The 27941-nt window shown below is 36.8% G+C and overlaps 1 protein-coding gene across 6 annotated transcripts in view; it reads left to right on the top strand.

Annotated features, from left to right (window-relative positions):
* The window catches only part of VEPH1 (ventricular zone expressed PH domain containing 1), a 266782-nt gene that overhangs the window by 152540 nt on the left and 86301 nt on the right, over nucleotides 1-27941 (top strand). For all 6 annotated transcript variants that reach the window (XM_019627252.1, XM_019627261.1, XM_019627273.1 and 3 more), the window contains 2 exons: nucleotides 5834-5973; nucleotides 9276-9410. In XM_019627252.1, the coding sequence (XP_019482797.1) occupies nucleotides 5834-5973; nucleotides 9276-9410 (275 nt within the window). The remainder of the gene's footprint in view (nucleotides 1-5833; nucleotides 5974-9275; nucleotides 9411-27941) is intronic.

The raw sequence follows: 27941 nt of genomic DNA on the forward strand, positions 1-27941 counted from the left end.
CAGGTTAGTGAATTTTGTTGACTATCTAATAATTGCATAGGAATTAATGCCTTAGTTTATGTTTCTGAGGCTGGATAACTTATGTGGTCTTGTTAAAGATATAGGCAATTTATTTTGGGTTGTCCATCCCAGCCCTGCAGAAATTATAGGTAGTTCAGCTGGAGAGGCAGGTTCAAGTCCATTAGACAACGTGACTTTGAAGGAGGTAATACCATGCTGTGAACAAAACATGGGTCTTGCGTTTTGGTAAATTTGAGTCCAAATCCTGGTCTGTATCTTACTTGAATAACTAACTTTTAAGTCTCTGACCCTTTAACCTCTTAAGTGAGAATACAGATAATAATAGATAACTATGAGTATTAAATGATAATCATATAAAACACTTAACAGAGTGATTAGTATAAAAATATATACTAATATTAGTTATTCCACACATCAGCTTGCTCTAATACTTTAAGTAATTCACACACACACATACACTAAAATCTTATTTTTATTTTTTATTATGGTTTTGTCTGATTTAGAATTTCCACTAGACTTTTAAAATATTATTATTAAAGTATAACTCCTTTCTGAAACTTCATGATCTCATTTAAATTTAAGACTATTTCTAATTTTAAAATGTTTTCCAAAATGTTAATTGGTATACTTTCTAAGTTTCTAATGTTTTGGGGTTTTTTTAGCATTTTTTAACCATGAAACAAATACAGAAGTACTTTTTTTTTTTAACCAAGATCATAACATAAGATTACTGGCATCTGGAATACAGCTGAAATACAAGAGGCTAAACTAAGGAGGAATGTTCACATCAATAGATAGCTATATCTCTCATGCTAGATATGACCATATGGAGTAATCACTCTACTAGTTAAAAGTGAGATACAATTTCAATGTCAAAATTAATATTGTATTATTATATAATAACATCTCATTTTCATGGGAATATCCTACTGGTTCTTTGTTGCTCCAGAAGAAACCAGAAAGAGTATAACAAAATATCAGTCTTATTTTTTTTTGAGGGAAGCCTCTCTATGGTATGTGCTAAATACCCAAAGATTTTTAAGAGAAAGACAGAAGGGAGGGACAAAGAAAGGGAGGAGAAGGAGGGGGGGTGGAAAGAGAGAGAGAGAGAGAGAGAAAGAGAGAGAGAACTCTGCCTTCTATAGTGCACAGAGATAAAAATATTAACAGAATGGGAGCCAGGCTTCTCACTGTTGATGTGGGAACTTACAGATAAACAAGGGGAGGGGGCTAAAATTATCCATGTGGTAAAGGATTAGAATTGAAGTCATCAGTATGAACTTATGTATGTTTAGCTTAATATAGAGATGGTTACATGTAGAAAAAATGTAGATATGTGTACATACAGAGGTTAGTGTACACCATAATTTCCTTGCTCTGTCAGCTGGGAGGGCCAAGGAGTGATGACACCCTAGTCGCAACAAGCACACCTTGCACCCAGATCTTGGTTTCTAATACCATTCTCCAATAAAAGGAGCCAGAATTCCTAGGAGAAACAGCTGATTCTAAGGTGGGGCAGGAAATATACAAGATGAGCCTGGAGCATTTTTTAGTGCCAGAAAGTAAGAAAGCACTTAAAACATAAAATACCTCACACACAGTAATGGTGGCACATCAAATGGGCGTAGGAGTCACATGAGGAGCTCCTACTGGCCAAAGCTGAACAAATCGGAGCCAAAAAAAAAAATAGTGTTAAAGTATGAAATAAATGTCCATAAGTGCATGCTGATAGAATAATTGACTAAATAATTTGAATGAAATAACTGGAGGAAGAAGAGGCAAATTTGTGCAGAATAATTCCACATAATTTATATAGTTATTCTGCCCTCAAGAGGGCGAAGCTACCTCCCCACTCCTTAAGTGTGGGGTGCACATAGTGACTTTCTTTCAAAGAGTACAGTCCGGAAAGTGGGGGTAGGGGAGTAACTTTACAGTGGAGAAACCTGATAAACACTCTCTCTGCCAGGTGATCAAGGTCAACATAAATAGTCATAAGTCATGTTGATCAAATGTGCTCTTGGTATGATATGATGAAAATGGTACTTTACCTCAGTGGTTATTCTCCCCAAAACTCAAAAGCTCAGTCTAATCCTGGGAAAAACAGACTTCCCAACCGAGGGTCATTCTACAAAATACCTAACAAAAATACTCCTCAAAATTGTCAAGGTCATCAAAAACAGGGCAAGTCTGAGAAACTGTCAAAGCTAAGAGGAGTCTAAAGATACATAATGAATAAATGTCATGTAGTGTCATGAATGGCTTCCTGGAACAGAAAAAGGATACTAGGTACAAACTAAGGAAATCTAAATAAACTAGACCTAAGTTCATTATAATGTGTAAATATGGGTTCATTACTTGTGACAAACGTGCCATACTAGCTTAAGATGTTAATAACAGGAAAGCTGGGTGTATGTGTGGGAACCCTCTATACCTTGTTCATATTTTCTGTAAATCTAAAAATGTTCTAAAATAAAATTTTGTTTAAAAATACTAACAACATTTTAATACGGTATAGGAAATACAGTGCAGGAATAAAGGTGTATGAACAGTGGGAGAAAAGTGGCAGAGGAAAAAAAGAATTCCAAAATGATTCTTAAAGATTTTAACTCAAAAGGAAGACCAAATGTGTTTTGTATCATGTCTTTAAATTTATCCATGTGTATAATGTACATATTTTGGGTATTCAGCTTACAGTATATTAACTTACGTCTTTATAATGACCAAACCAAATCCACTGATTTGTGGGGTTTTTTTAAGAAAAATAAGCCACAATCTACCAAAAGGAAAGGAATAGCAATCAGATTTGGTGGTTATGGAAAAAACTTTACATTTAACAAAGTATGACCTTCTCTCTCTTCAACATAAGCCTAGAAAAATAAATAACCCTTTGAGCGTCAATTGTATGAGTAAAACACCTTAATGACCCAGATACACTAAAATTACTACCGGAAATTGCGCTTAACATTCATGCCTTGTGTGATATTTTTTTCCAGGGTGCCCCCTACCCTTAAAATGCTTGTCTCCTTCACATTTTTTCTAAGTTCAAAATCTTCATCATCTTTCATGGTTCACCTCAGGTATCTCCTCACCAATGTGAACAAGCTGCCTATTTCTCTGAGTGGTCATAATAGTGTCTCTCTCCATTATCTCATGGACTTAAAACAGCTTTTTATAGATGTTTATAAACAATGTTTATAGATGTTTTTTTCCCATTTGACTGTAAGCTTAAGAGTAAGATCAACTCTATTGCTCTCCACACAGTGTCTGACATGCATTCATTTATTCAGCAACCATTTACTGCATGATTACCATTCAATACCATTGAGTGAGCAGGAGGGAGAAAATTGCAGAGAAAAATTAGCAACTAACTGTCAAATGTTGTTGGGAAAACTTTCCAAGCCTGGAAAGGTCTGAAAATAATGAGGACAAAAATATTGATACAGGTCAGCTTTCCTGAAAGCGTTAACAGAAAACTTCTATCACAGAACTGATTTATTTTTCCAGCCAGTGTATATGCTTCTAAGTTAAAGGGCTCCTTTTACCACTTTTTATGTGATCTGGGATCCCTGTGGCTTGTGTATAGAAAGCTGGTAGGCTTCAGGGTGAGCAAAATAAATCTAATCAATGTTCATTTCAAAAGAAAACATGAATGAGCAGTAAGAATTTAGGGGAAGGAAATAGACAAAAACAGTTTTTTCATGGCAGAGGCCTAAAGTCCAACTTGTAACTGTCAATCCACTGCATGGTTTCTTAGAAAAGAAATTTGTTTCCTTTTGAAACTTTCTACTAAGGTAAAACATTGCTGTATATATACATATATACATGTATACATACATTAGATGTATTTCAAATACCATTTTTATGTATGTGCTCATATGTTATACTTGGTTTCCTCTTTCTCTAGCATAGATTAATTTAAATTCCATTTTTCAGAACATCAGTGCCAAAAATATATTTTTAACTACTATTGTCAAACAATTTCAGATAAGGGCTATTGGAAGCTGATATTGTGTTCCATTCTGTTCTGAAGTCTTTTTATCTGAGAGTCAGGCCTCCCCATGTTTTCAACTGAACTTTCAAGCATTCTTCACATCATGTGATCCACTCACTCACAGAATGCAGAAATAATTCCTGATTTTATACAAAGATATTGAATGCTCAACCTCAAATTTTTTTTAATTCTCCAAAACAATTAACATTGCTAAAAGTCATTCTTTTCCATACCAATGTCTCAGAATCACAGAAAACTGTTAATATTATCAAGATTTTGGTATATATTTCTAAATTGCCCTCTGACTTTATTTTATTTCCAATGCCTTCTCCTCTAATCTGTCACTGGCCATTCTCCTTTAGCTCTTCCAAACTCTTCCTGAAAAGCCTGTTGTAAGGGTTCCATGGTGTAATGGTTAGCACTCTGGACTCTGAAAAGCCTGTTGTGTCTTCACACCTGACCCCTGATGGTGCACAGAGAGGCCACCCCCCATCTCTAGGGAGTCCCATGTACTCTCTCACATAGGGACTGACTGCCACCTTACTAACGTCCCCATCAACTTTTAATAAACTCTAACCCATTTTATTTTTAATAGTAGGACATATCAAATCTATTCATTTTCAAAATATGTAAAATGTCAGATTAATTCTGAAACAATAAATACCCCATGAACTGTTAATATGACTACAGATTTTAAAAATCTCCAGAATGGTGGTGCCTAAACCATTCCAACGTGGTATCAGCTCAGCTGAGTTCAAATCCAATTTTTTTCTGGACCCCTGAGCATCAATTCATCTGACTAGATAGTCTCTGAGGATTATCTGTTGCATGTCATGTGCCCAGGTCATAGTGGTGAACAAGATTGTCAGCGTGGTTCATTTAAGCTGACCTTCAAAGGGGCTACGTTTCCTCATCTTTAAAATAGAAATAATAATGCCCAGGGCTGACCGAGTGGCTCAGTTGGTTACGAGCTCTCTTAAGAGTGCAAGCTCTGAGCAACAGGGTTGCCGGTTCAATTCCCGGCCCGAGCTGAGCTGCCACTGAGCTGCCAACAGGTGGCAGGATGGCTCAGCTAAAAAAAAAGAAAGAAAGAAAGAAAGAAAGAAAGAAAGAAAGAAAGAAAGAAAGAAAGAAAGAAATAATAATTCCCATCTTGTAGGACTGTAAAAATTGAATGGCTCCTCCTACATATGGCTTCTCACCACCTTTACTCTCTGTTTCCACCTCCACGCTCTCCCACTTTCTTGTTCCTAAATGGTGATCTCATCAAACTTCCCTACACAAGTTCTTCAAGATGAAATGAACTTCTGGAACCAGACCAGGCCAGTTCACAGGAAGCTACACCCCTGACCAGTTATTCAGGTGGCTGTCTGTGTGAGCCCTGCACAGCCAAGAGCACAGTGCCCCTGGTTCATGGCACACCATCTACCACCCGGAAAATGCCTGGGTTTCCCCCATCCACTTGCTTATTCTTCCCAGGTTATCATTACAAGGTGTCCAATCAGATGGAAATGACACAGTATCTCCCTTTTTATTGGAAAGGTTTTTTTTTCTTTCTTCCATGTGAGTTGCTTGAAGATTCCTCAGGTACTATTAATTAAAACAAAAGAAAGATGGATAAACTACAACTTGTTTAAAGCATCGACATTCAAATCTATATTCTATGAAATGGATCTACTCCCAAATACACAGTTCTTTTGAAGTTATTAGTTGATGGAGTTAAAGCTGAAGAATGCATTTCTAAAGGTGTTTGGGTGTTGAAATATAAAGCATAACTCTGGGAAGAATGCAATGTGTAATGCTACGTGTGTTTGCTTCCAGATTCTGTTAGAAGTTGTGTAGCCAAGTTGTTCTTCACCTGCTCCCTGAAGGGTCATTACTGCCTATACAGCAGATCCAGTTTCATTCTCGTCAGCCAAGAACCACAGCCGTGGATCCATATCATGTTTCTATTTCAGCAGGTGTGTGTAGTATGTGTTCATTGTGGCTCCTTAATGAGTCGGTGGGGTATGAGTTATAGTCATTTTTACTGAATTATTCTTTGACTGAAGTTGATACGTGTTATAGATAATAGCAATACATAAACATTTCATTACTAATTTTTAACAAAGATTTTCTATAGTTTAGGATAGTTTCCTTATAAAAGACCCTGGATTATTATTCAGGTGGCCAAATCTATTAATATCTTGAATATCCTTAGCTTTAAAAAAGAAGAATGAAAGGGAAATACTTTTTGTTTAACAACAGTAACAGCAACAACAAAAGTCCCAGCTTATTTGGGGAAGGATAGCTTCCCGTATGTAGCATTAGCCTTTGTTGATAGTCTTTCAATCTCCAATTATTTTTTGTGTCAATATATCCTTTTCGGCATTGTTAAAAAACCTGGAATGATACTTTTTCCCACAGAATATATGTATATAGGTAAAATTATATGAAGAGGAACTTTAAACTTAACAATGAAAAATTTAATGCAAAGATTTTAGCATCAAAAGAGATTCATATTTGGAAGTACTTATCTTGAATGCATTGAACTTTCACATAAAATTCAAATATAGACTACAAAATGTTAGTAATGGAAGGATCTTGGATATTATTTTTACAGCTAAGAAAATTAAAGGGCAGAACTCAGACCACCTGACACCTAAGCCTGTTGTCTTTTCATTGTGGCCCTTGTGTTAAAAAATAAAATGAGGGGGGCCAGCCGAGTGGCACATTGGTTAGCAGTTGGCTTGGGACACCAGCTCTGAGCAGCGGGGCACCAGTTTGGATCCCACATGAGGGCCAGTGATGCTGCGCCCTCTACAGCTAAGATGGTGAACAACAGCTCGACCTGGAGCTGGGCTGCCGTGAGTCGCCTGCAATGGCGTAGGCTGCAGCGCCTGCTGCAGTGGGCTGCCATGAGCTACCATGAGTGGTTGGCAGCCAGTGTGAGCTGCTGTGAGCCACCGTGAGCAGCCGTCCAATGGTCGGCGAGCGACAGCCTCACCTGGGAAGAGCACAATGATAATAACCAACATGGGCCAGTGAAGCGACGTCCTCCATAACTAGACTGAAGAACAAAGGGACGGCAACTTGTCTGTTCCCCTTCTGCAATTCTCCAATAATTAATTAACTAATTAATTAATTAAAAAAATAAAATGAGGGGATGCAAGAAGGTGCAGGGAGGTAGGAGGCTAAACAAAGCAGAATGCAAATATTATAAGATGGTTAAAAATTGGGCCAAGTGATAAGATAATTTATTTACTTCAATTAATAAAATATTTCTGTGGTAGCCCCTACAAAAGTCACCAACCAGATAGTTATATTTCTTTATAAAGTAAAGGCAGGTTTATTAAGAAAAAATAAATTTTAATGATGCATATATCATAATCATAAAATAGAACTATAGTAATTAAGAAAAGAAACAGCTTAGTTGTGCTTTAAGACTATCATCTTTTCCTATATTAAGTCTTCTTAATAACATCTTAATAACATCTCATAGAGAACACCTCACATTTTGATATGAATCAAATAGAATATAGAACACAGCATTGATCTTTCTTCCTTTTCTTGAAATACAGATCGTATTTTTTTTTTACTTACATTTTTCAAATAGTTTTTATCAGTGATTTTGTATTTGGTTTCATCTTTGATTTTCTTCTTAACTGCTGTCAGTTTTCTGAAAACAAACCAGAAAACTTGCTTTTATTCTTGCCCCTGGGTCTTATTTTATTGACTTAGTCTGATTCTCTGTCTTCCTTTTAAGCAAAAATCACCAAAAAGCATCTGTTTATGCTGCTTTTCTTCTTTGTTCATTTTACTATAATTGTTTCTTTCTTTTTCCAAACTTTTGATATTGTGTGGTCTGGATGAACCCTGACTCCACAATATCAATAAAAGATTTGGAAAAAAATCCAATGTTTGACTTGATGATTACAAACCCAGTACTGGCCTTGTAAGCTGGGCCAGACCCTTTCTAACACATTCATGGAGCTCTCAAATTCACTGATTCCAGTCTAAATGTTCCTTTTTGAATTGATGATTAATTAATTCAGCTTCTGCTCTTCTTTAAATGAAAAATCATGTGCTGTATAAGGTTCTGATAATAATCAAGAAGTTCCCATAAGGTCCCCATCATGGCTGCATAATCAATTTATCTGCTACTGGCTCTTAGCATTTTATTATCTGTGGGCCACTTACTCGGGGTATAAAATCCTCCACCTTTCCCTACTCAGTATAAGAACCAGATTATCTTGATGATAATAATGAGATTTTCTGGAAAAAAACTTACTAATTTTTATTTACTAAACAGAAATTTTATATACACAAACCACCTGGAGAGTCTCATAAGTCAATGCTCGAACATCATTGACATAGAAAATAGCATTTTATAAGCCAATACCATTATTTTATCATACTTCAACATAAAGTATAATATATATGGTATTATATGTATGTAAATAATGTTTTATGTCCTTTGATGTTCTGTATGTTTTTATAAAATGGTTCCCTTGAAAATAAATAAAATAAAATAAAATGGTTCCCTTTAATTACAACCTTCTTACATTTATAGGTATAACATCACAACATGTAAATGACTATTAAACACATAATTGATTAGTAAATATACAAACACAACTTAAGTCTTCCTTTGGAAATTGTATTTTCATTGACTTAAATGAAATATACATATAAATGATTTTCTTTATATTAACAACCTTACTATCTAAAACTTAGAATATCTTAAAGCTTTAGGAATATCCACCCATTATACATTTTAGGATTAAAAGTGCTTTTGTTCCCCAAATACCCACTCATACTTCATATTTGAGTAGTTGCATAATGAACACTTAGTTATTGAATTTATTTCTAGTCTTCATGATCCACTCTGATATTTGTACTCTAGATTTAATTTTATACCTTAATTTTCAGCTCTCTGAAAAAATAAGTATGAGCATTTATATTAACCATTTTTCAACTAGGTGACATGCTTGGGAAATGATTGAGGCAAATATTACATTAAAAAGATTAGGCATATTTATAGGGATTAATACCAACTGCGTTGAAAATCCTATTGAATAATTTTAATTTTCTGTTAAAAAATGAAAAACCTAAAATGTATCATATGTTTGATCTTCAAGATAGATTTCTTTGTTGTTTTATTTAAATTTAAACCATGTTCAAGTTCAAACCAGGAAGCACAAGTAGTGCCTTGTAGTCAATCAAACAATATTATTTGGACAAGAAATAACATGTTATGTTTTTCTCATTTATGCCCCTTCAGAGCCTATTTCCGGAGCCCCTGTCCATACAGAGTCATTCTGTGCAATTTCTCAGATCTCTGTGGGAGAAGACCCAGGCAGAGGGTGCTCACAGCTTTGAAACAGCCATGATGGAGTCCACATTTCTGCAGCAGAAGGTAAATCCTTGAAGTGTTATTATAAATTAAGATTCAAGATTATCTTTAAACACTATGCCTTTTTCTCAACAGTACAATTTTTTCCTTCTTTCCTTTTTTTTTACCTTTTCCTTTTCCTTTACCTTCTTTTATCATTATCAAAAAAACCCAAACACTTGTTAAGTAATAATTTCCATGTTGTGCTACAGTGGACTCAAGACAAAGTGACCTCAGTAGACAGGGTCATTCATTGCCTGTTGTGACTTTGTTAAATTAATATTTGTTAAGTGGAGCACAGGGTACCAGATGGTGAGGCCTGACTCCACAAAAGACCACAGAAAAATCAAAATAAAGAACTCTATTGCTCACAGGTCCTGCAGGAAGTCTGCAGCAGGCCTTGAGGGGCCATGGGGGGAAGTCAAGGCAAGGTGCAGACAGAGGGAGAGGCAGAACCTGGGACATATGCCTTTATTTGGGTCTGTGGATAGAGTGCTGTGGGGTTCCCAGGCCAAGGCCAGATTAGGCAATTCAAGCCAAAAAGAGCAGGATTTTGGTAAACCCCACAGGAGTCTTCTCTAAGGGGCGCACACAAAAAAGGCCCTGGGAAGCCCTTGATCACAAGGGCTGTTGGAGAAGTCATATCAGAAACTTACATTTGCTTGCTGTTATCTGGGGCATTCACTTACATTAGGGGGTTACTGTCAGTTTAAGGCCCTCACAGGCAGCTTGGCCAAACAAAATGGATGCCAAGGCAGCAATATCAAGGAGTAGCTAGGCTGAACTCTCAACACTGCTGCTTGAGGTTCACACACTGACATAATACAACCCACCCAGAGCCACTCAAACACTACACAGTTGGTATGGATTAGAAAACATTTTACCAAAGAAGAGCATGAACTCTAGGATTGAAAGGGAAAGAGCATCAGGGAATTGGGCTTCCGGTTCTTCAGTGCTTTTCATTTCTTCCCTCCATTCTTCCTCTCATCCGCTTCTACTCTGCAATCACCACAAAGCAAGAAAATGAAGGAAAGGTAGGCAGGAGGAGAGACAGTGTGGCCAGGGTGCGAAAGAACTCTACTGAGGCAGGCAAGTATGACAAAACACAGAGCATTTTAAGAGTGTGGAAATGGGCATAGCTCACAAGACTAGATTGGCCAAGACCTCCTGAGCAGGCCCCTGAATTTGGAAGTGACCAGAATGCACCCATCCAGTTAGTAGAGTGAAATGTACACTGACGTAGTCAGATTTGCATATGAGGAAAGGCACAGGTCTGGATATGGAGAGAATGATTAAAGGAAACCTGACTGGAGACCGGAAGACTAGCTGTTACAATAACCAGATAGGAAATGAAAGCCTGAAATAAAGCTGGAAGTTGTAGGAAGAAGATGAATTCAAGAGCTATTAAAGAAATAGAATCAACAGGAGTTGGTACCTAATAAGGAAATCGGAAGAACCAAGGATGGCTCCAGGTGCATCACATAGCCAAATGGATGATGGCAACATCCTGAAAAGGGGAGACCACAGAGGAATCTGATGTGGAGAAAACAGATAAAGCATTCTGGTTTACATATTTTGAGTCTGAGTTGTTTGTATAGACAACCAAGTGGTGATGGTGGTTGAAATGCCATGTGGACCTCAGGAAGAAGACCATGACTGGAGATAAGAATTTGGGAGACATTAAGGTGGCACTTGACATGATAACCGTAGATTGCATCACTCAGGGAGATTATGTATAATGAGAATAGAGAATGGTTATTGATCTCTCCTTAGTAAATATTATCAGCTTCTCTAAATCCTTCCCATAATCAAAGATCCTGATTATTATCTTGCCTTCAAGAAAGTCAGTATTAAGCATTGGATGCTTACTGAGCAACCAGGGATTCTGAGAGTACATGATCATGGTCTCTGTCCTTGTTTTACTATTGAGAAGAAGAACAAACATACTAATATTAAATAAATTCAAAGTACAAACAAGCAGCAAATTAATGTAAAAAACTATTATATTGTGAAACTAACTCAATACTTCCTAAGTGCTGAAGGATTGTAAAAGGAAGAGAAATGGGTGTGATTAATCAGAAGTTTATGAGTATTTAGAGTAAGACACTAAAAACACATTCAATTATTGAATCTTTTTTGGTTTTTTTTTTTTTTTGGCTTTGCTTTAAGAATTAGACATTCAGTATTTAAGAACAAAGGAAATGCCAGAATTGCATCAATGCAAAGTTGAATGGAATCCTTTGCATATTTCATTCAAATTTTACACTGTTGCATATATTTAAAGACAATGCCTCTAATTCTTATAAATTTTGTATTGTGAACTGTATTTTAACTAGAGGCAACTAGTAAATTAAAACTTGGCAGGCAACTTCAAGTCCTAAGAGATTAAAAAAAGAAAAAACCTTAGCAAACCAGTTTTATGTATGCTCACAAATATGCTTATTCATATTTCTTCTATTTTATACCAATAAATATTCCTCTAGAGAAAAATTAACCGCAAACCAAAATGTTTCAAAAATTTTTAAGTTTTATAATTTGGTTTATGCATAGGTAATAGAAAGAACTTTGATATCTAGAATGTACATTATGTGGCAAAGTTATCTACCTGGGTATTTCTCAAACAAACTGATTTTGTTCTATTTTTTTATGAAGTGTTCTGCTCATTAAATTCAAAATAGCTGTGAGAATCACCCAAAGAATGTTTTAATTTTACCATATGAACAGTGTGTACACACACCAATGATTTGAAGATGATGAGCCTGTGTGTATCTGCTGCTGTGTTGAAGTTAGCACTGCAGCAAAGTGGATACAGGATTCAGCAAAGAAGGAAGACACTCCTGAGACAATGCCTGAGTCTCTAGAATAGAATGCTCTGGCTGGCTATTATCGTGGTTGCTTTTTAATAGAATCTTGGAGATTTTAGAACTCAAAATCAACAGTAAGATATCTACTAACTTGAAAACTACTTGAGGGCAAGGATTGCACCATGTTTACTATTGTTATTCCAGGGTCACACAGTGCCTGGCATGTGTTAAGCTCTCAGTATATATAATGGGTACCAACTGAATAAATAAATGAATCCTGTCATTTTCCAGATGTGAAAATTGGAAGCAAAGGTACCTCTGAAGGTCATGTAGCTAGTCCTTGGCAGAGCTAGAGCACAAGCACATACCATAGTGACATCAGGGTTGTCACTCATGTAACTAGTTCTTCTCTACGTGGGCACATAAAAAGATGACATTTCCCTGCCTCTGGACATAAGGCTTGGCCATGTGACCTGGTTCAACCAATGAACTGTGAGGAGGGATACATGTCACTCTAGGCAGAAGCTTTTAAAAGCCAGTGTATGATTCTCCAAGGTCCATCTCTTCCCCTACCATGGTGATTGTAGAAAAAAATGTTGATATTGAGATGCCAGAACATGAACAGAGAAGAATGGAAGATGAACCTGAAATTCCAAGCTACCACATGGAGGACTGCTGCCCTGGAAAGCTACCCAGACGCATCGCACACTTTGCATAGGGACGAAACAATCTTTTATTTTGTTAAAGACTAAAGTTTTGATGTTAGTGATGGCAGCACAACCTACCTCTCTTGACTCATATACCTACCAGATTAGTTAAACATATGGGCTCTGAGGCCAGATGACCTGGATTTAAAATCTGGTTCTGCCTCTTTCCAGTTCTAAGGCCTTTGGCTCTGGGTCCAGTTTCTTCACTTGTACAAAGGCAATAATATTAGCACATACTTCTCTCTCTCCTCTCTCTCTCTCTCTCTCTCTCTCTCTCTCTCTCTCTCTCTCTCTTTCCCTACCTATCTACTTCTCTCCCACCGTCCCGCAAAAAAACACAAATTCAAATCTGTCTCAGGTGCATTAAGAGAGGTTCAAAGTGGAGATAAAAAGATGAACCTAGAAAATTTCTCAATTAATTGTACCTTTCTAATTTGATCAGACCAACATTGTTAGGCAACATTCTCCAAATGTCGAACAGGAATTTACAATATAAAATTCAAAATATTATTTGCAAACTATTTACCAATCTCACACTGGAGTATAATTGTGAATATCCTTATATAATATGACACTATATTGTTTTTTGTTACAAAAATATAAGAAAAGTTTAAGATAAGTATAATGCATCAGTTCAATAATTCAAATAAGAAAATAATGTCATCTCTAGATATTAAAATGGCATTTGATAAAATTCAATATCTGCTTTTAATAATCATGTTTTATATAAAAATTTTATTACTGCCTGTCTCCCTAATTAGATTGGTATTTCATGAGAGCGTATGTTTGTCATTGCACACCCAGCACCCAGAGCATCACCTTAGCATATCATAGGCACTCAGTGACATGTGTTGACTGAATAAAATGAATGAGCACTGTTAATAACAAACAACGGGAAGATATTTCCTTAGCATGATAAATATTTGTCTTATAAAAAATTATACTTAGGGTTAAACTACTGAAGATGTTTTTATTGCATACAGAAATAAAACCAGAATGCCCACTATAATCTTTATTATTTAGTACTATTTAAAAGCATTGGCCTACATGAGAATGTAAGCTTCATAAGCACAGGGATCTTATCTGTCTTGTTCATACAGATCCTTCCTTGGTGTCCTAAGAACTTGCCTGGTTAACAGTAGGCATTAAAAAAATAATAATAATAATATGTAGAATAAATAGAATACAAGACAGAAATAAGGAGTATATCACTTGAAAGAAAGAAATAAAATCAACATTACTTTCAGATAAGAGAATAAAAAAACTATTAGAATTAATAATATTTATCAACATCCTCATAATTAACTTTTACTGGGCATTTAGAATATGCCAGTGACTGTCCTGTGCACTTAGTATAAATTATTTCACTTAATTCCAGCAACAACCCTGTGAGATAGCTTTGTTATTCACATTTTACAATTGAGTAAACTAAGTAGAAGAGAGATTAATTAATTTTCTCAAGGTCACAGTGCCAAGAAGGGAAATAAGGCATGAATAAACATAGTGACATATCAGGTTCCTGGTTGGGTATAATGAACATTACAAACATGTTAATACTTCCTAAGTTAATTAACAAGTTAACTAAACTCCAATTTAAATTCTAGCACAATCATTATGATACTTTATGAAGTGATGATAAAATATAAGCAAAAGGTTAAACAGGTGAGGCTAGTTTTTAAATTTGGGGGAGAAAAAATAAGAGCTTTCCTAAATATTAACACATACTATGCAAACTATAATCACCAAATCATTCCGCTTTTATGGCAAGAGTTAACATACAGATAAATAGAACAGACTATGTAGTCTAGAAACTGACACTAAAATATACACCTAATCAGTTAATGTGTATATATAATTGTTTAACTACATATAAAGCAAGTTAAATCCTTAAAAATAAAAAAAAGTTGATTCTTCAAGCAAGATGAATTAGCTCTAGCAATCTGCTGTAAAACATTGTACCCAATAAAATAAAATTTCAAATAAGTAAATTTTTTTAAACTAGAAAAAGGAAACTAGATATCAAAACCCTAGAGCTAGCTTCATACATATAAGAAATGTAAAGGCGTTTTCTATAATTAGAAATTAGACAAGGATGCATGCTATCACCCTCAATATTTAACATTTTACTGCAGTACCCAATGCAGAAAGTCAAGAAAAGCAAAAAAGAGATATAAGAATTGAAAGATAAGAAATGAGAGAGAGATTAAGAGAGATACAGAGAGAGACAAATTATTTACAGACAATAAAATTATTTGCGTAGAAAATTCAAAAGACTCTAACTAAGCTTTAAAACTTATGCATATTAGGGAGATTCATGAAGTTAATTGATATAAGATCAACATATAAAATCAATAATAAACCTAAACATGAGTAATAACTATTAGAAAATGCAATAAAAACATATAATTTATAATAGCAACAAAGCCTATAAGGAATCTAGGAATAAATATAAGAAAAGATGTGAAACTCTTCAATAAATAAAAAATTTTAAATATTAATAAAAATATTTTTTAAAAACCTGAGTTAATGTAAAGGTATGTCCTTCTCATAGTTAAGAATACTCATTATCACACAAATGAAAACTTTCTTCCAAACTAAAATAGAAATACAATTTCATTTCCAATCATAATAGCAACAGAATTTCTTCATGGAGTTTGACAAACTAATCCTAAATTGTAGAATAACCAAAACAATTCTGAAAAAGAACATAGAGGAGGAAATTTTTCTACTAGGAAAAGGAAACTTATTCTAAAGCTATGGTAAGATGAGAACATAATTATTACTACAGGGGTAAATTAATGGCAAAGAATAGAGCCCAGAAATAGCCTCAAGCATATAAAGACTCTTAGTAGATGAAAAAGGGGGATTTCAAATCAGTGAGGAAAAATGAAATGTTTTAAAACTAGTATGGGGACATGCGACTTTCCAGACTGAAATGATAAAATTAGATCCCTTCCGACACTATATAGATAAATTAACTCCGGATATTATAGATTAGGGACCTAAATGTAATCAATGAACTCTTACAGCTAGAAGGTTTTCATTACCTCAGGATAAAAAAGAATTTCTTAAGACATAAGTGAGCAGAAATCATGAAGGAAATATGAGTAGATCTGACCACATAAAAAATTTAAATTTCTGTATGACAAAACACAGCATAACAAAGTTAAAAGGCAAGTACAAGCTGTGAGAAGGTATTTGAAATATGCATAATAGACACAAAAATCTACAAATCAACGAGGAAGAGACAAACAACCCAAGAGAAAACTCAGCAAAGAACATGAACAGAAAATTCACTGAACAGAAAACTCTAATGACCAGAAAATGTAAGATAATTAGACTCACTAAAAATCATTGAAATAGTTTATTTAATATTTTTTAAATGATGCACCATTTTACAATGATCAGACTGGAAAGAACAAAAAATTGTGACAATAAAGTTTTGGCAAAATCACGAAAAAATGAGAATGTTTATACACAACAGATAAGAATAAAACAGTTTTACCTGCTTAGAAAAAAGTACTTAAGAAAATAAATGTATGTATAATAATTAAATTAGACTCAAATATAATTTAATTATATATTTATTATAAATATTTTTAGACAGCTAGCTGACAGTCAACATGGGTGAGTAACTAGCTTTCCAGGAGTCTTAATTCCATTTAAAGTTTATTAAACAATTGTGTAAACATCACTCCCAAAAGATTCCGTTATCTAGTTAATTAACAGATTCATTACCTCACATATTTAAATGTGAGAGCATTTAAGTTCTCTCTTAGCTGAGCTTAAGCATTTTATCAGAAATGTTCATTTCTTTTCACAAAGAGGTTTTATAACATAAAAAATGTTTTGTCCTAGACAAAGTTTAAGACTCTTTCCTTAACAACCTTTGTAAAAGAGCAATCTGGCAATAGCTGGTTATATTATAAATCATTGTACCTTATTATCTTGCAATTCCATTTCTAGGTGAAATTCTCACATACCTGCACCAGGAGTGCAAATATTCAGCCTCATTAGTAGTCAAGATTCAAAATTTGAAATTAAAATAACATGACCCTTTTAAATTCATTTTTTTAAAAGACAATAGTCAGTGCCTGCTAGAGTCAGGGTGTTTAGACACACGTACAGATGTTAACTAAACATTGCTTGCATCAAAATATCACAATTGATGCAAAAAGTGCATCAGTAGAAGAATGAATAAAAATGTTGTGATACAGTCATGCTAAACAGGCATTGAAAGGGAGTTAATTTGACCTATATGCAGTGATATGGGATAAATCTTGAAAACATAATGTTGAGTTTTAATAAGCAAGTTGCAAGAATATGACATGAATACTATGATAGTTTGCATAAATTTTTAAAACTCTAAGCAGTACTATGCATTATTTATGGGTACATATACATGTAGTAAAAATATAACACCATATTTAGAATCACACCAAATTCATGATGATGTTGCCTTTGGAATATGAAGAAGTCAGGAAAGGAGGGAGGGAAATATCACTGGGAAAGGGATTAAGGAGACTTCAATTTCATCTGTAATTTTGTGTTTTAAAAATATCAGAAGCAAAATATGAGCATTTGTTAAGTTTGGCTGACAAGTACATGAGTATTTGTTACATTATCCTTTGTACATATTTTTTTTAATTTAATTAAACTTAACAGTAAAATCTAAGAGTAGAGAATTGATAGAGTTGACTACAGAAAGATATAAAGTTCATAAAAAGCAAAGCCTGTCTACATAATAACTTAAAATGAAAAGATATTATAACAAGCATAAAAGACAAAGTTTAATATTCTTAAGACACTATAAGTTCATGCAAATATATAATCACTGGACCAAGGACATGACAAATGACACTTTGAGTCCAGAAAAGTATTCAGCCTCATTAGTAGCCAAGATATAAAAAATTGAAATTAAAATAACATGACCCTTTTTAATTCATTTTTAAAAAGGCAATAATCAGTGCTGGCTTCAGTAAGGGTTTTTAGACACTCTCACACATTTCTAGATGAAGTGCAAATTATTTCAACATTTCTAAAAAAGAGTTTAGCAATTTAGGTCAAGAGTCTTAAAAATATTCGTATCTTCTAACACAATGATTCCACTTCTAGGAATCTGCTCTAAAGAAATAATCTGAAATGTATACAAAATTTAAGATACACATACCAAAAAAATATTGTGGAGTGATTTTGTAAATACCCTAAATGTCTAAAGATGGGAGGATAAGATATAAATACAGATATAGAGATATAGCTAGAAATGGGAGAATTAAAGTACTATAGATAGATAGGATGGATACATATATCCATCCACCCATGTGGAAGAATATTAATATTAAGAAACCTAATCATGTTTATGAGAAATGTTTAATGACATGAAACAATACTTATGTTAAATGCCACATTGCAAGATACAAAATTATTTATTTCAAGAAGATAATTTGGAGGCTTGTCCATTAAAACAACAAAAAGGAAATATACCAAAATGTTAGCAATGGTTAGCTCTGGTTGATGAGTCTAGCATTTTCTAAATTTTCTCAAAGTTTGTATTTCTTTTATAATCAAGGAAAAAAGATTATTACGCAAGTACCACCTTTAGTTATGTAAGTAAATATAAATGAGCAAATTACTTAAATAAAGAGAATTCCATCTTAAGATAATCAATTTTCATTATAAAATAAGGATGTTAGAAAGAGAGTAGAAAATCCATTGATTTATTTAAGAAATGAGGAGAATGGCCTGTGTGGAGTAACTAGAGAGACAGTTAATAATTCTACTCCATTGCATGTGTGCCCAGCCCTTCAGAGGGTGAGGGCCTCTAATCATCAGAGGACCAGACAGCTGACAAAGTTGGCTGGGAGACTGCGAAAGGACTGGAATTTGAGAGAGAAGTCTCCTTCCACATGTTCCAATTCCCAAAGCATGGAGAAATTCCATATGCCATAAAAATGAGGTCTCAAAACTATGCCCATTATGGAAACAAAACTAAACAAAAAAAAATTAAATTTGCTGCTAAAATAAAATGTGCCCCATCTGGCTAACATTTGGAGGTTTGTTTTCTGTCCACATTGCTACAAACACACTTGACAATTCCCAGGGTAATAATTGGCGGTAGTGTCAAAACATAAATAAAACTAAAGCACCAGTTCTAGGTGGAACAAAAGGAGATCACCTGATGCTCCCAAGGCTTAGCATTAGTGTTTTGAGTTACACTGTTAATACAGAGCTTAAATAAATAAAGAAAGAAAGAAGGAAGCAAATGGGATTGGGCTTCTTATTTACAGGCTGTTAACTATTCAAATTCTTATGAGAAATTTAAGTCTACACATGGGTTGTGAGCGACAAGTGTAGCAGGCCAGCCTCATGGGACAGCAGTGTGAATCACAATGTTTGAGAGAGGTTAGCTATGCTGAACCTCCCTTTCAGAGCAAGCTGGGTGAGAATGGGGTAGATGGGAATTAGGTTTGGGATTTCAGAAGCATGGATGGGGGTTGGGGCTCTTGGGCTATTTGCTCAGAACAAGGCAGTATCTAAGAAGCAAAGGCAAGATAAAGAGATTAAAAGGTGTGTATAAGAGTCTATCCAAAGAAGCCAGGCCAAAGGGTAAATCCAGCAGGGATTACCCTTAAATGCAAATCATGATAGGAAACTGGAGGTCAAGGGCGTTCATTTGAAGTGCAGGTTGAAGGTGGCATGTGGGTACAGACGCAAATGTCTGGAGCACTCCTTGTGGAGAGGTGGCTAGTAGGGAGAAGAGTGGACATTAAAATACAGAGTCTGGGTTTTTTAAAGAAAGAAAATGACATCAGCAAGAACACGGAGGAGACAAAAGTGCCCACTGAAGTCATGGCACATTTGATTCTATGTTCATGCATTCAGTTAAAAATAGTTTTGGAAAATGTCTGCTGTACGCTAACTGTGCAGAGACCCAGCATAAACAATCATGCCCTGATGGAGACAGCAGTAAACAAACACACAATTATACCCTGATAGAGACTGTAAAAATATAAAATATTTTTACAAAAAATATTTAAAAAAAATTTTTTTTTAAAGTGATGATGGAAGGGAGCATTTGTTGAGTAGTGTCTTCCCTGAGGTGGTGTCTGATGAACTTTCTTGGCAAAGAGAATATTTTGCACAAAGGCCTAGAGATCCAAAAAACAAAAGGAGAGGAAGAATAAGAAAAGCAAGGCAAAATATTAGCATATCAGAGAATTCTCCAAATTTGAATCACACATCCCATCAGAAAAAAATTTCTGAGCAAGTACCCTAAATGTTTACATTCATTTACTTATAAATTGTATACATATATTATTATGCTAATTATTTCCATTATGAAACATTCAAAAATAGAAATTTTAAAGGGTGAGGTGAAAGCTAAAGTGAAACTTCTAATATTTTCTTCTGCTTACATCACTGTGGATGGTCATGCTCACCCAGGAGTGAACTTACTCCCCTTCTACAGCACTGAAAGAAGTGGAAGGATCAGGGTAGAGCCCAGTGAACAAAAGGTGAGTTGAGTATTCCTCTGGGGGAATTTACCTCTGGCTTTATAAGCCATGGCAAGGAGCTTAGCTTTTATTGCAGTCCTATGGAAAGTTTGAGCAGCTGGACATTACCCAGCATATCTTAAAAAGATCACTCAGTCTGCTGTGCGGAGACTAGATCAGAGGGGACAAAAGTAGAATCAGGGAGGTCCTGGTAAGAATAAAATAAATGACATGATCAATATAAATTTGGGAGGTAAAGGGGACATAACAAGCTCATGGGTGGGGCGTAAGAGTGAGTGAGGGAGGCTTTCAAACACCTCAAGTTCACAATGCCTGTGAGATGTTCTGGTGGAATTATCTAGCAGGCAAATGTGACGCGGTTTGGGCCAGAAATATAAATGATGACATCAATGGCACGGAGGTGATGAAAGCCTTGGGAGAGGAAAAGGACCCCAGTTCAGGATTGATTCAGAGAGCAGGCGAGAGACAAAAGCATCCCAGAAAGTGTAGAGATCACAGACTTTAAGATAGTGTCCAAAAAGAGAGAGAAGCAATGGATGACATTCAGCAGCCAGATCAAGGAAGATACGTACAAAAAAGTGTCCATCCATTTGGGCAACTTGGAAAGAGCAGGGGTTTTTTGTTTGTTTGGGGGTTTTTTTTGGTTTGTTTTAAATTAAAATTTATTGGGGTGATGATGGTTAGTAAAGTTACATAGGTTTCAGGTGTACAATTCTGTAATACATCATCTATATATGACATTGTGTGCTCACCACCCAGAGTCAGTTCTCCTTCCATCACCATATATTTGACCCGTTTACTCTCATCTACCACCTCCCCTCTCTCCTTACCCTCTGGTAACCACTAAACTATTGTCTGTGTCTATGAGTTTTTATTTTTTTATTTGTTTGCCTTGTTCCTTTGTTGCTTTCAGTTTTATATCCCACATATCAGTGAAGTCATATGGTTCTAGACTTTTTCTGTCTGGCTTATTTTGCTTAGCATAATAATCTCAAGAACTATCTGTGTTGTTGCAAATGGCACTATTTCATCTTTTCTTATGGCAAAATAGTATTCCATTGTGTAGATATACACCACATGCTCTTTATCCAGTTATCTGTCGAAGGACACATGGGTTGTTTTCATGTCTTGGCCACTGTATATAAAGCTGCAGTGAACATCGGAGCACATATATCTTTTTTTTTTTTTAAAGATTTTTATTGGGGAATTGGGGGGATGGGAACAGTGCTGGGGAATTGGGGAAAGGGGAACAGACAAGTTGCTGTCATTTTGTTCTTCAATCTAGTTGTGGAGGATGTTGCTTCACTGGCCCAAGTTGGCACCATCATTGCGCTCTTCTCTGGCGAGGCAGATCAGTCGCCGGCTTCTGGACGGCCGCTCACTGCGGCTGCTGGCCGCTCACGCTGGCTGCTGGCCACACACGGTAGCCCATGGCAATCCACTGCCACAGGGACTGCAGCCCACGCCGTCGCCGGCGACTCATGGCAGCCCAGCTCCAGGTTGAGCTGTTGTTCAGCATCTTAGCTGTAGAGGGCAGTGTCACTGGCCCTCATATGTGGGATCCGAACCGGGGCCCTCTGGCATCCCAAGCGAGTTCTTAACCATCGCGCCACTCGGCCGGCCCCACATATATCTTTATAGATAAATGTTTTCAGATTTTGGGGGTGTACTCCCAGGAGAGGGATTGCCGGGTCATATGAAAATGACCAGTTTTAATGGATTTTTTTGTTGTTTTTTTGGGTTGTTTTTTTTTTAAGATTTTATTGGGGAATTTGGGAAGGGGAACAGTGTTGGGGAATTGGGGAAGGGGAAAAGCCAAGTTGTTGTCCTTCAATCTTAGTTGTGGAGGACACAGCTAGCTCAGCTCCAAGTCCAGTCACCATCCAGCCTCCCATCTGCAGCTTGCAGCCACTCAGCTCAAGGTGCCAAGGTGCCATGTTCAATCTTAGTTGCAGGTGGGCATAGCCCACCATCCCATACGGGAGTCGAAATAGAAACCCTGTTGCTATAGCTAAGAGCTCATGCGCTAACCACTGAGCCACCCTGCTCCCTTCGGCAGCTCAGGGCAGCTCAGCTCAAGGTGCTAGTTGCGTAGTTGTGGGTGAGTGTAGCCCACCATCCCGTGCGGGAGTCGAACCGGCAAATTTGTTGTTAGGAACACGTGCTCTCACCAGCTGAGCCATCCTGTCACCTGTTGGCAGCTCAGCGGCAGCTCAGCTCAGGTGCAGCTCACTGGCCCATGTCGGAATCAAACCAGCGACCCTGTTTCTCAGAGCTCGTGCTGTTAACCAACTGAGCCATTCGGCCAATCCTTAATGGAGTTTTAAGGGCAAGGCTCAAACATGAGTAGGTGAAGAAATGCAAAGGAAAGAATGAGGAAGTAGACACAGAGTAAGCAGACAGCTGTTATAAGTTCTGAAGTGGTTGGTCATGGAGGAAGTATGGAGCTGCTTTAAAATGGAAGCCCCCAGAGCAAGCTTGTAACTTGGAATGATGCAATGGAGGGAGTGAGAATGAATGATAAGCAGATGAGAGGAAAAGTCATTGCATGCAGACCCAGATCAAGTAGTAGATTTGATGGGGGAAAGATGAGTGAGTTCTTTTTGATGGCTTTTCATCTTTTTCAGTGAAATAAGAGGTGAGGCCATCAGTTGAAAGGGTGGTGGGGGAAGGAGGGGTGGAATGTGGGAGGTTTGAGGAAAGAGAAAGCCTGAAATGAAATTCTCAGGGAAAGGAACCATGAGCTTACTAGAAAAATACAGCAGGACCGTCAGGCAACAAGGATTACTCATTTGGGATCTGAGATGATGGATTTCAAGTAAAATGGAAATATGATTGTATCCAGCAGTGATCAGCTGTTCAGGTGGCATAATGAGCTGTTGTTGTTGTTGCTGTTGTTGTTGTTGAATGGTAATGAAATGGTGAAAGGTTTCAAGGTGGGGCAGGGTTGGGGGCAGACCTACATTTGAGAAGACAGAGGGTAAAGATGCAGACTAGAAGAAAAGATTTAAAACGCTAAAGGAGAAGAGTCTACACGTAAGAAACTCTATTTGAGAAACAGAAAGATGGTCTTTAGGCCCAGAAAAAAATATTTTCTGAATGAAGAGGTTGATAGATTTGTGCTGAGCTTCTCTACACAAGAACCCTCTGCGTCGCCTCCCAGCCCCAACACATGCTCTGCGACTCCCCTCGGTAACAAGGACACAAGCTCATCCATCACACTGCTAAGGCGGACAGACAAAGGGGCCAGGGCAATCAGGCTCACTGTGACCACAGCCGCGTTTACACCACGCTCCGTGCAGAAGGCTTGCAACGCTAGGTAGCACTGGGAGAGTATTAACTTAAGCGCGAGATGAATTTTTATCACCGTTTATGTAGTATCAGTGGACTCACACCCCTCCACCGTAGCCACGTAATAGTTCACCTGGGATTAACACGATTAACGTAAAAGGAGAGGCTCAAAGGTGAAAAGAGTCCTTGAGAGCTGACAAATCTTCTGGAGACTTTTACAAGCATGAATTTTATTGATGACTTGGGACCACTAAGTTTGGAAGTCCAGCCAAATGCTAAAGTTGGCCTCCCTAGATACTGTCCCTCCCCTCATTTGGACTCATTGCTTTTCCCTTAAGAGCTGTACATTGTAGCAATCTATAGGGCCCCTTGTTTAAACAATTCCATACACGCAGCTCATTATATTAAACGATTGCACATGATTTTGTAAACACATTGAACCTAAGTGACAGTTCCACTATTAAAAATATTAGAAAGTTATTACCCTTACACTTGGCTAATGGATACACAATTAATATCTCCCTAACCGCCATCTACATATGCTGTATTTATGTTGTACATAAGCTTTTTTAAAGAAATTTAAATTGGCATAGGACACATTTTCTCAGTTTATTTAAATCTTGGTTTATCACATGTATTGTATTTCCTTCATGTTCCACAAGCCAAACTGTCCTATAATGAAGCATGTCCATTTTACTACTGTAGTGAACATTCCTTCACAGTCAGACAGATGTTCTGCATCAGTCAAGGAAATTTTAAAAAGAAGGAAAAAAAAACCCTTGAGAAAATAGTTAACGAAATAACTCTATTCCTGAGAGAACGGAGGTATGCAGTTCCTTGGAAATGTCTGTTCTAATCCAATAGTGGTTTAGGTTCTTCTCTCAAATAATCAGTGCATGAGTAAAATCTTTTTCTTTTTCTCTTGATGCAGATATTGTGCGAATACGTGTCTGGGTGCTATACTAGTAGAATAAACAGCACCTCTTTTCAAGCAAAGTGTTAGTGTGGTTGTTAGAAGCTCAGGATCGAGGTTTGAGTCCTGGCTCTACCACTTAGCATTTCTCTTATTTAAGTCCTCTCTGCCTCATCTTCTTTACCTGCAAAGGGCAGAAAATACTAGTTGCCATTTCACAGGGATGTTAGGAGAGTTAGAAGACATAATAGAAGTAAAATCCTTGGAGCAGTGACTGGCACATTAGTGGGAGCTCAATAAACGGGAACCAGTATTATTTTATTGTACTTTCTCTGCAAGATCCCTCTAAACAAGATGAATGACAAAAGTTCAATCTCTGGATAGTGAGCTTTATTTTCAAAATAGCCCTTAAATGTATCCATGCCTAGGTCTATTATAAAAGGAGGCTACTCTAACTGAATAATAGTTTTCCATGGTAAATGCTGGGTTTCGTTAAAGTAATGAAACTTTTCCTTGTGTGTCTCATGGATACGTTCTATAAATAATTCCAAAGGGGACTTATAAAAATGTTTTGAGCAAAGGCGGTGCCACTAAAATGTGAGTAGTCATTCAAATTTAACACTCATTTCAAAGTATAAATTCTGGGTTTTTAATCTAAAAAAATCACTGTAATTTAAATATCCCGATACTAGACATATCAAAAAAGAGAACAGCAATGCTATTTGCTTTTATTTGTAGGACCCTAAAAGTTGCATGGTAAGTTGACGAACTTTGAGTTCTAAGGACATATTATCCTCTTTCCCTTAGGGGTTACAGACTATGGAGTGATCTTTACTTTTTTGAATTCAGTAAACAAGCATTTCCTAGAGTCCAATCATTTTCAATACATTTTTCCATTTTATACTATTTTCAATATAATTTGGGGCTCCTGTTGCAGACCAATCTGAGGGGAAGAAGCCTTTTTTTTCTTAATCCTATGTTAAATACAGTCCACAGAATCTTTGATGCCTCATTCAAGGGTCCAGGAATTCCTCCTACAGTCCCCCTGTAGCCAACCCAAATTACTCATGCTGAATGTATGCCCCCTCTTCGTGGTCTTTCACCAGAGCTAACAGGAAGCATTAGAACACCCCCCACTCTAGCGCTGGTCTCACTGAGTAGTTCCCAGGCCTTAGCATGTGCAGCAGTCCCTGAAAAGCTTGTATAAATGCAAGTTTCTGGGGCCTCTGCTGATCTTGCAAATGGCACTCACAAGGGTGGGCCTGAAACTCTGCATCTTTGACAAGTGACCCACGTGATTCTGAGGCTAGAGGTGTCACAGACTACTTGTATAGCAACACCGGAAGAGAGGCAACGGCAGCTGGAATCCAGTTAGTTGACTTGGCTGATGTCACATCTCCACCACTGACATGCTCTGGGAATCTGGGAAGTCAGTTGACCTCACTGTAGTCTGAGTTTTATCATCTATAAACTAGGAACTAATCTACCTGCCTCATAGGGTTGCAGGGTAGGGGAAATGAGATGATCCATTTAGTTAAATGCCCAGCAGCATACCTGGCACAGAGTCCGTGCCCCAAACCACACCTATAAAACCATTACTTCATAAATTTTGAGGCTGTGGCTAAATCACCTGTTTAGTTTTACCCTTTCTGGATTTGTAACAATTTAGATACCTTTGTGGCTCTGCTCTGAATTTTTTCCATTTTCATCTCCTTTGTAGGAACTGAATATTATGGTCTGTGTCTGATCAGGGCCCAGGTACCTCATTAAAATCCTCTGTGTGTGTCTAATTATTCCCTAAATGGGCACACCTCATTGGACCCTTTAATTTCGCCATCTCATTAGAGTGCTCTATTTGCCCACCTTGTTATTGCCTATCCCTTCACCAACGTCCCTTTTTCTCCTGCTCCTCCTTTCAGTCTTTACATCATCTCATGCCCATTTCTTTATTCATAGTATTAAACCTTTGCTTTTATGCTTGTTGTCATTATTCCCTCCTTTCTGCACAGCTCATTACATCCTTCCATCTGTGAGCTTCATTACGCCATTCCATTTTTATTTCATTACACCCTCATCATGCACATATTATTAGCTCCTCCATTCATGCAGAGGATTGCATTCTTCCTCTCTGCTTCTTATCACAACCTGCCCTTTCCTCCCTCCTCATTTAATGCTTCCATTTATAAATCATATTACATCCCCCCTAAATGCTTTTATCATTACACCCATCTACTTATGCATCTCATTACACCATTACCCATGCACATTTCTATGTGCATTTCTATTTGTACATCTCATTATGGGCCCATCAAACATGCACATGTCATTATTCCCCTTTCAAATGTTCACGTTGCCTTACATCCTGCTATGTTTGCATCTCATTACATCCAATATTCCTAGGTTTGACAACAAACTAACAAAAACAAACAGATAAGTATGTTGCTTGCTTTTAGAAAATGAAATCTCTTTCTCAGGCACCTCACATCAGTGTCTCTTAAACAAGTCATTCATTTCAGAAAGATTTACATATATTTATCTAGCTAAGAGACAAAAAAAAAGCATCATATTTTATATGCATAAAAAGGAGCTTCTGATTTTGCTTTGTTCAAATCATCATCGTTATCACTGCTTTGTATTATTCTCTACAGTTCGTGTAATTATCCATGAATTGATTTGCAGTGAACACTCTCTGGAGGAGAGAGAGTGTAGGGATCACTTCATTTTGCAGATTGAGGAGTTCATTGAAAGCACTGAGAAATTAAGATATTCCCCTAAGAACTGCTAGTGAGTGACAGCGGCAAGGAGCAAACTCAGATCTTCTGGCTCCAAAACCTACCTTCTTTAGGCAATACCACTCTGCAGAAAAAATAGTCTTATTTCTAAGTGTTACTTCTGTCATTTAACCCATTCTGTAATACTTCCCTAAAATGAAACTTGGTGTCAGCATGCTTCAGGTAAAACAAAACACTAGAACACATTTCAAAAACTTTGCATGGCATGCTTAGCTCTTTGTCTCCCAGTTTGAAGGGCTAGATTAAAAGAGGCCTTAAGATGGAAGCCCCCAATAGGAATAAGTGCAAACAACAGGAGAAAGACATGGTCCTTCAATGACCTGCACCTCAACGCTAGCCCCACACAGGCAAAATTAAGGAGCTCTTCTACAAGGCACTTGAGGGGTACCAAGGAAGCCCCCTCACCCACAGGCAGAACCTTTCTTCCTCACAGATGTTAACCCCTGCCAGTCTCTGCTTCACTGAACTGTGTTCTCTGCCTCAGTTTTATTTTTTTATTTTATTTTTTTTTAAAGATTTTTATTGGGGAATTGG

This window comes from Hipposideros armiger, unplaced genomic scaffold (assembly GCF_001890085.2).
Source record: "Hipposideros armiger isolate ML-2016 unplaced genomic scaffold, ASM189008v1 scaffold_16, whole genome shotgun sequence".
NCBI lineage: Eukaryota > Metazoa > Chordata > Mammalia > Chiroptera > Hipposideridae > Hipposideros > Hipposideros armiger.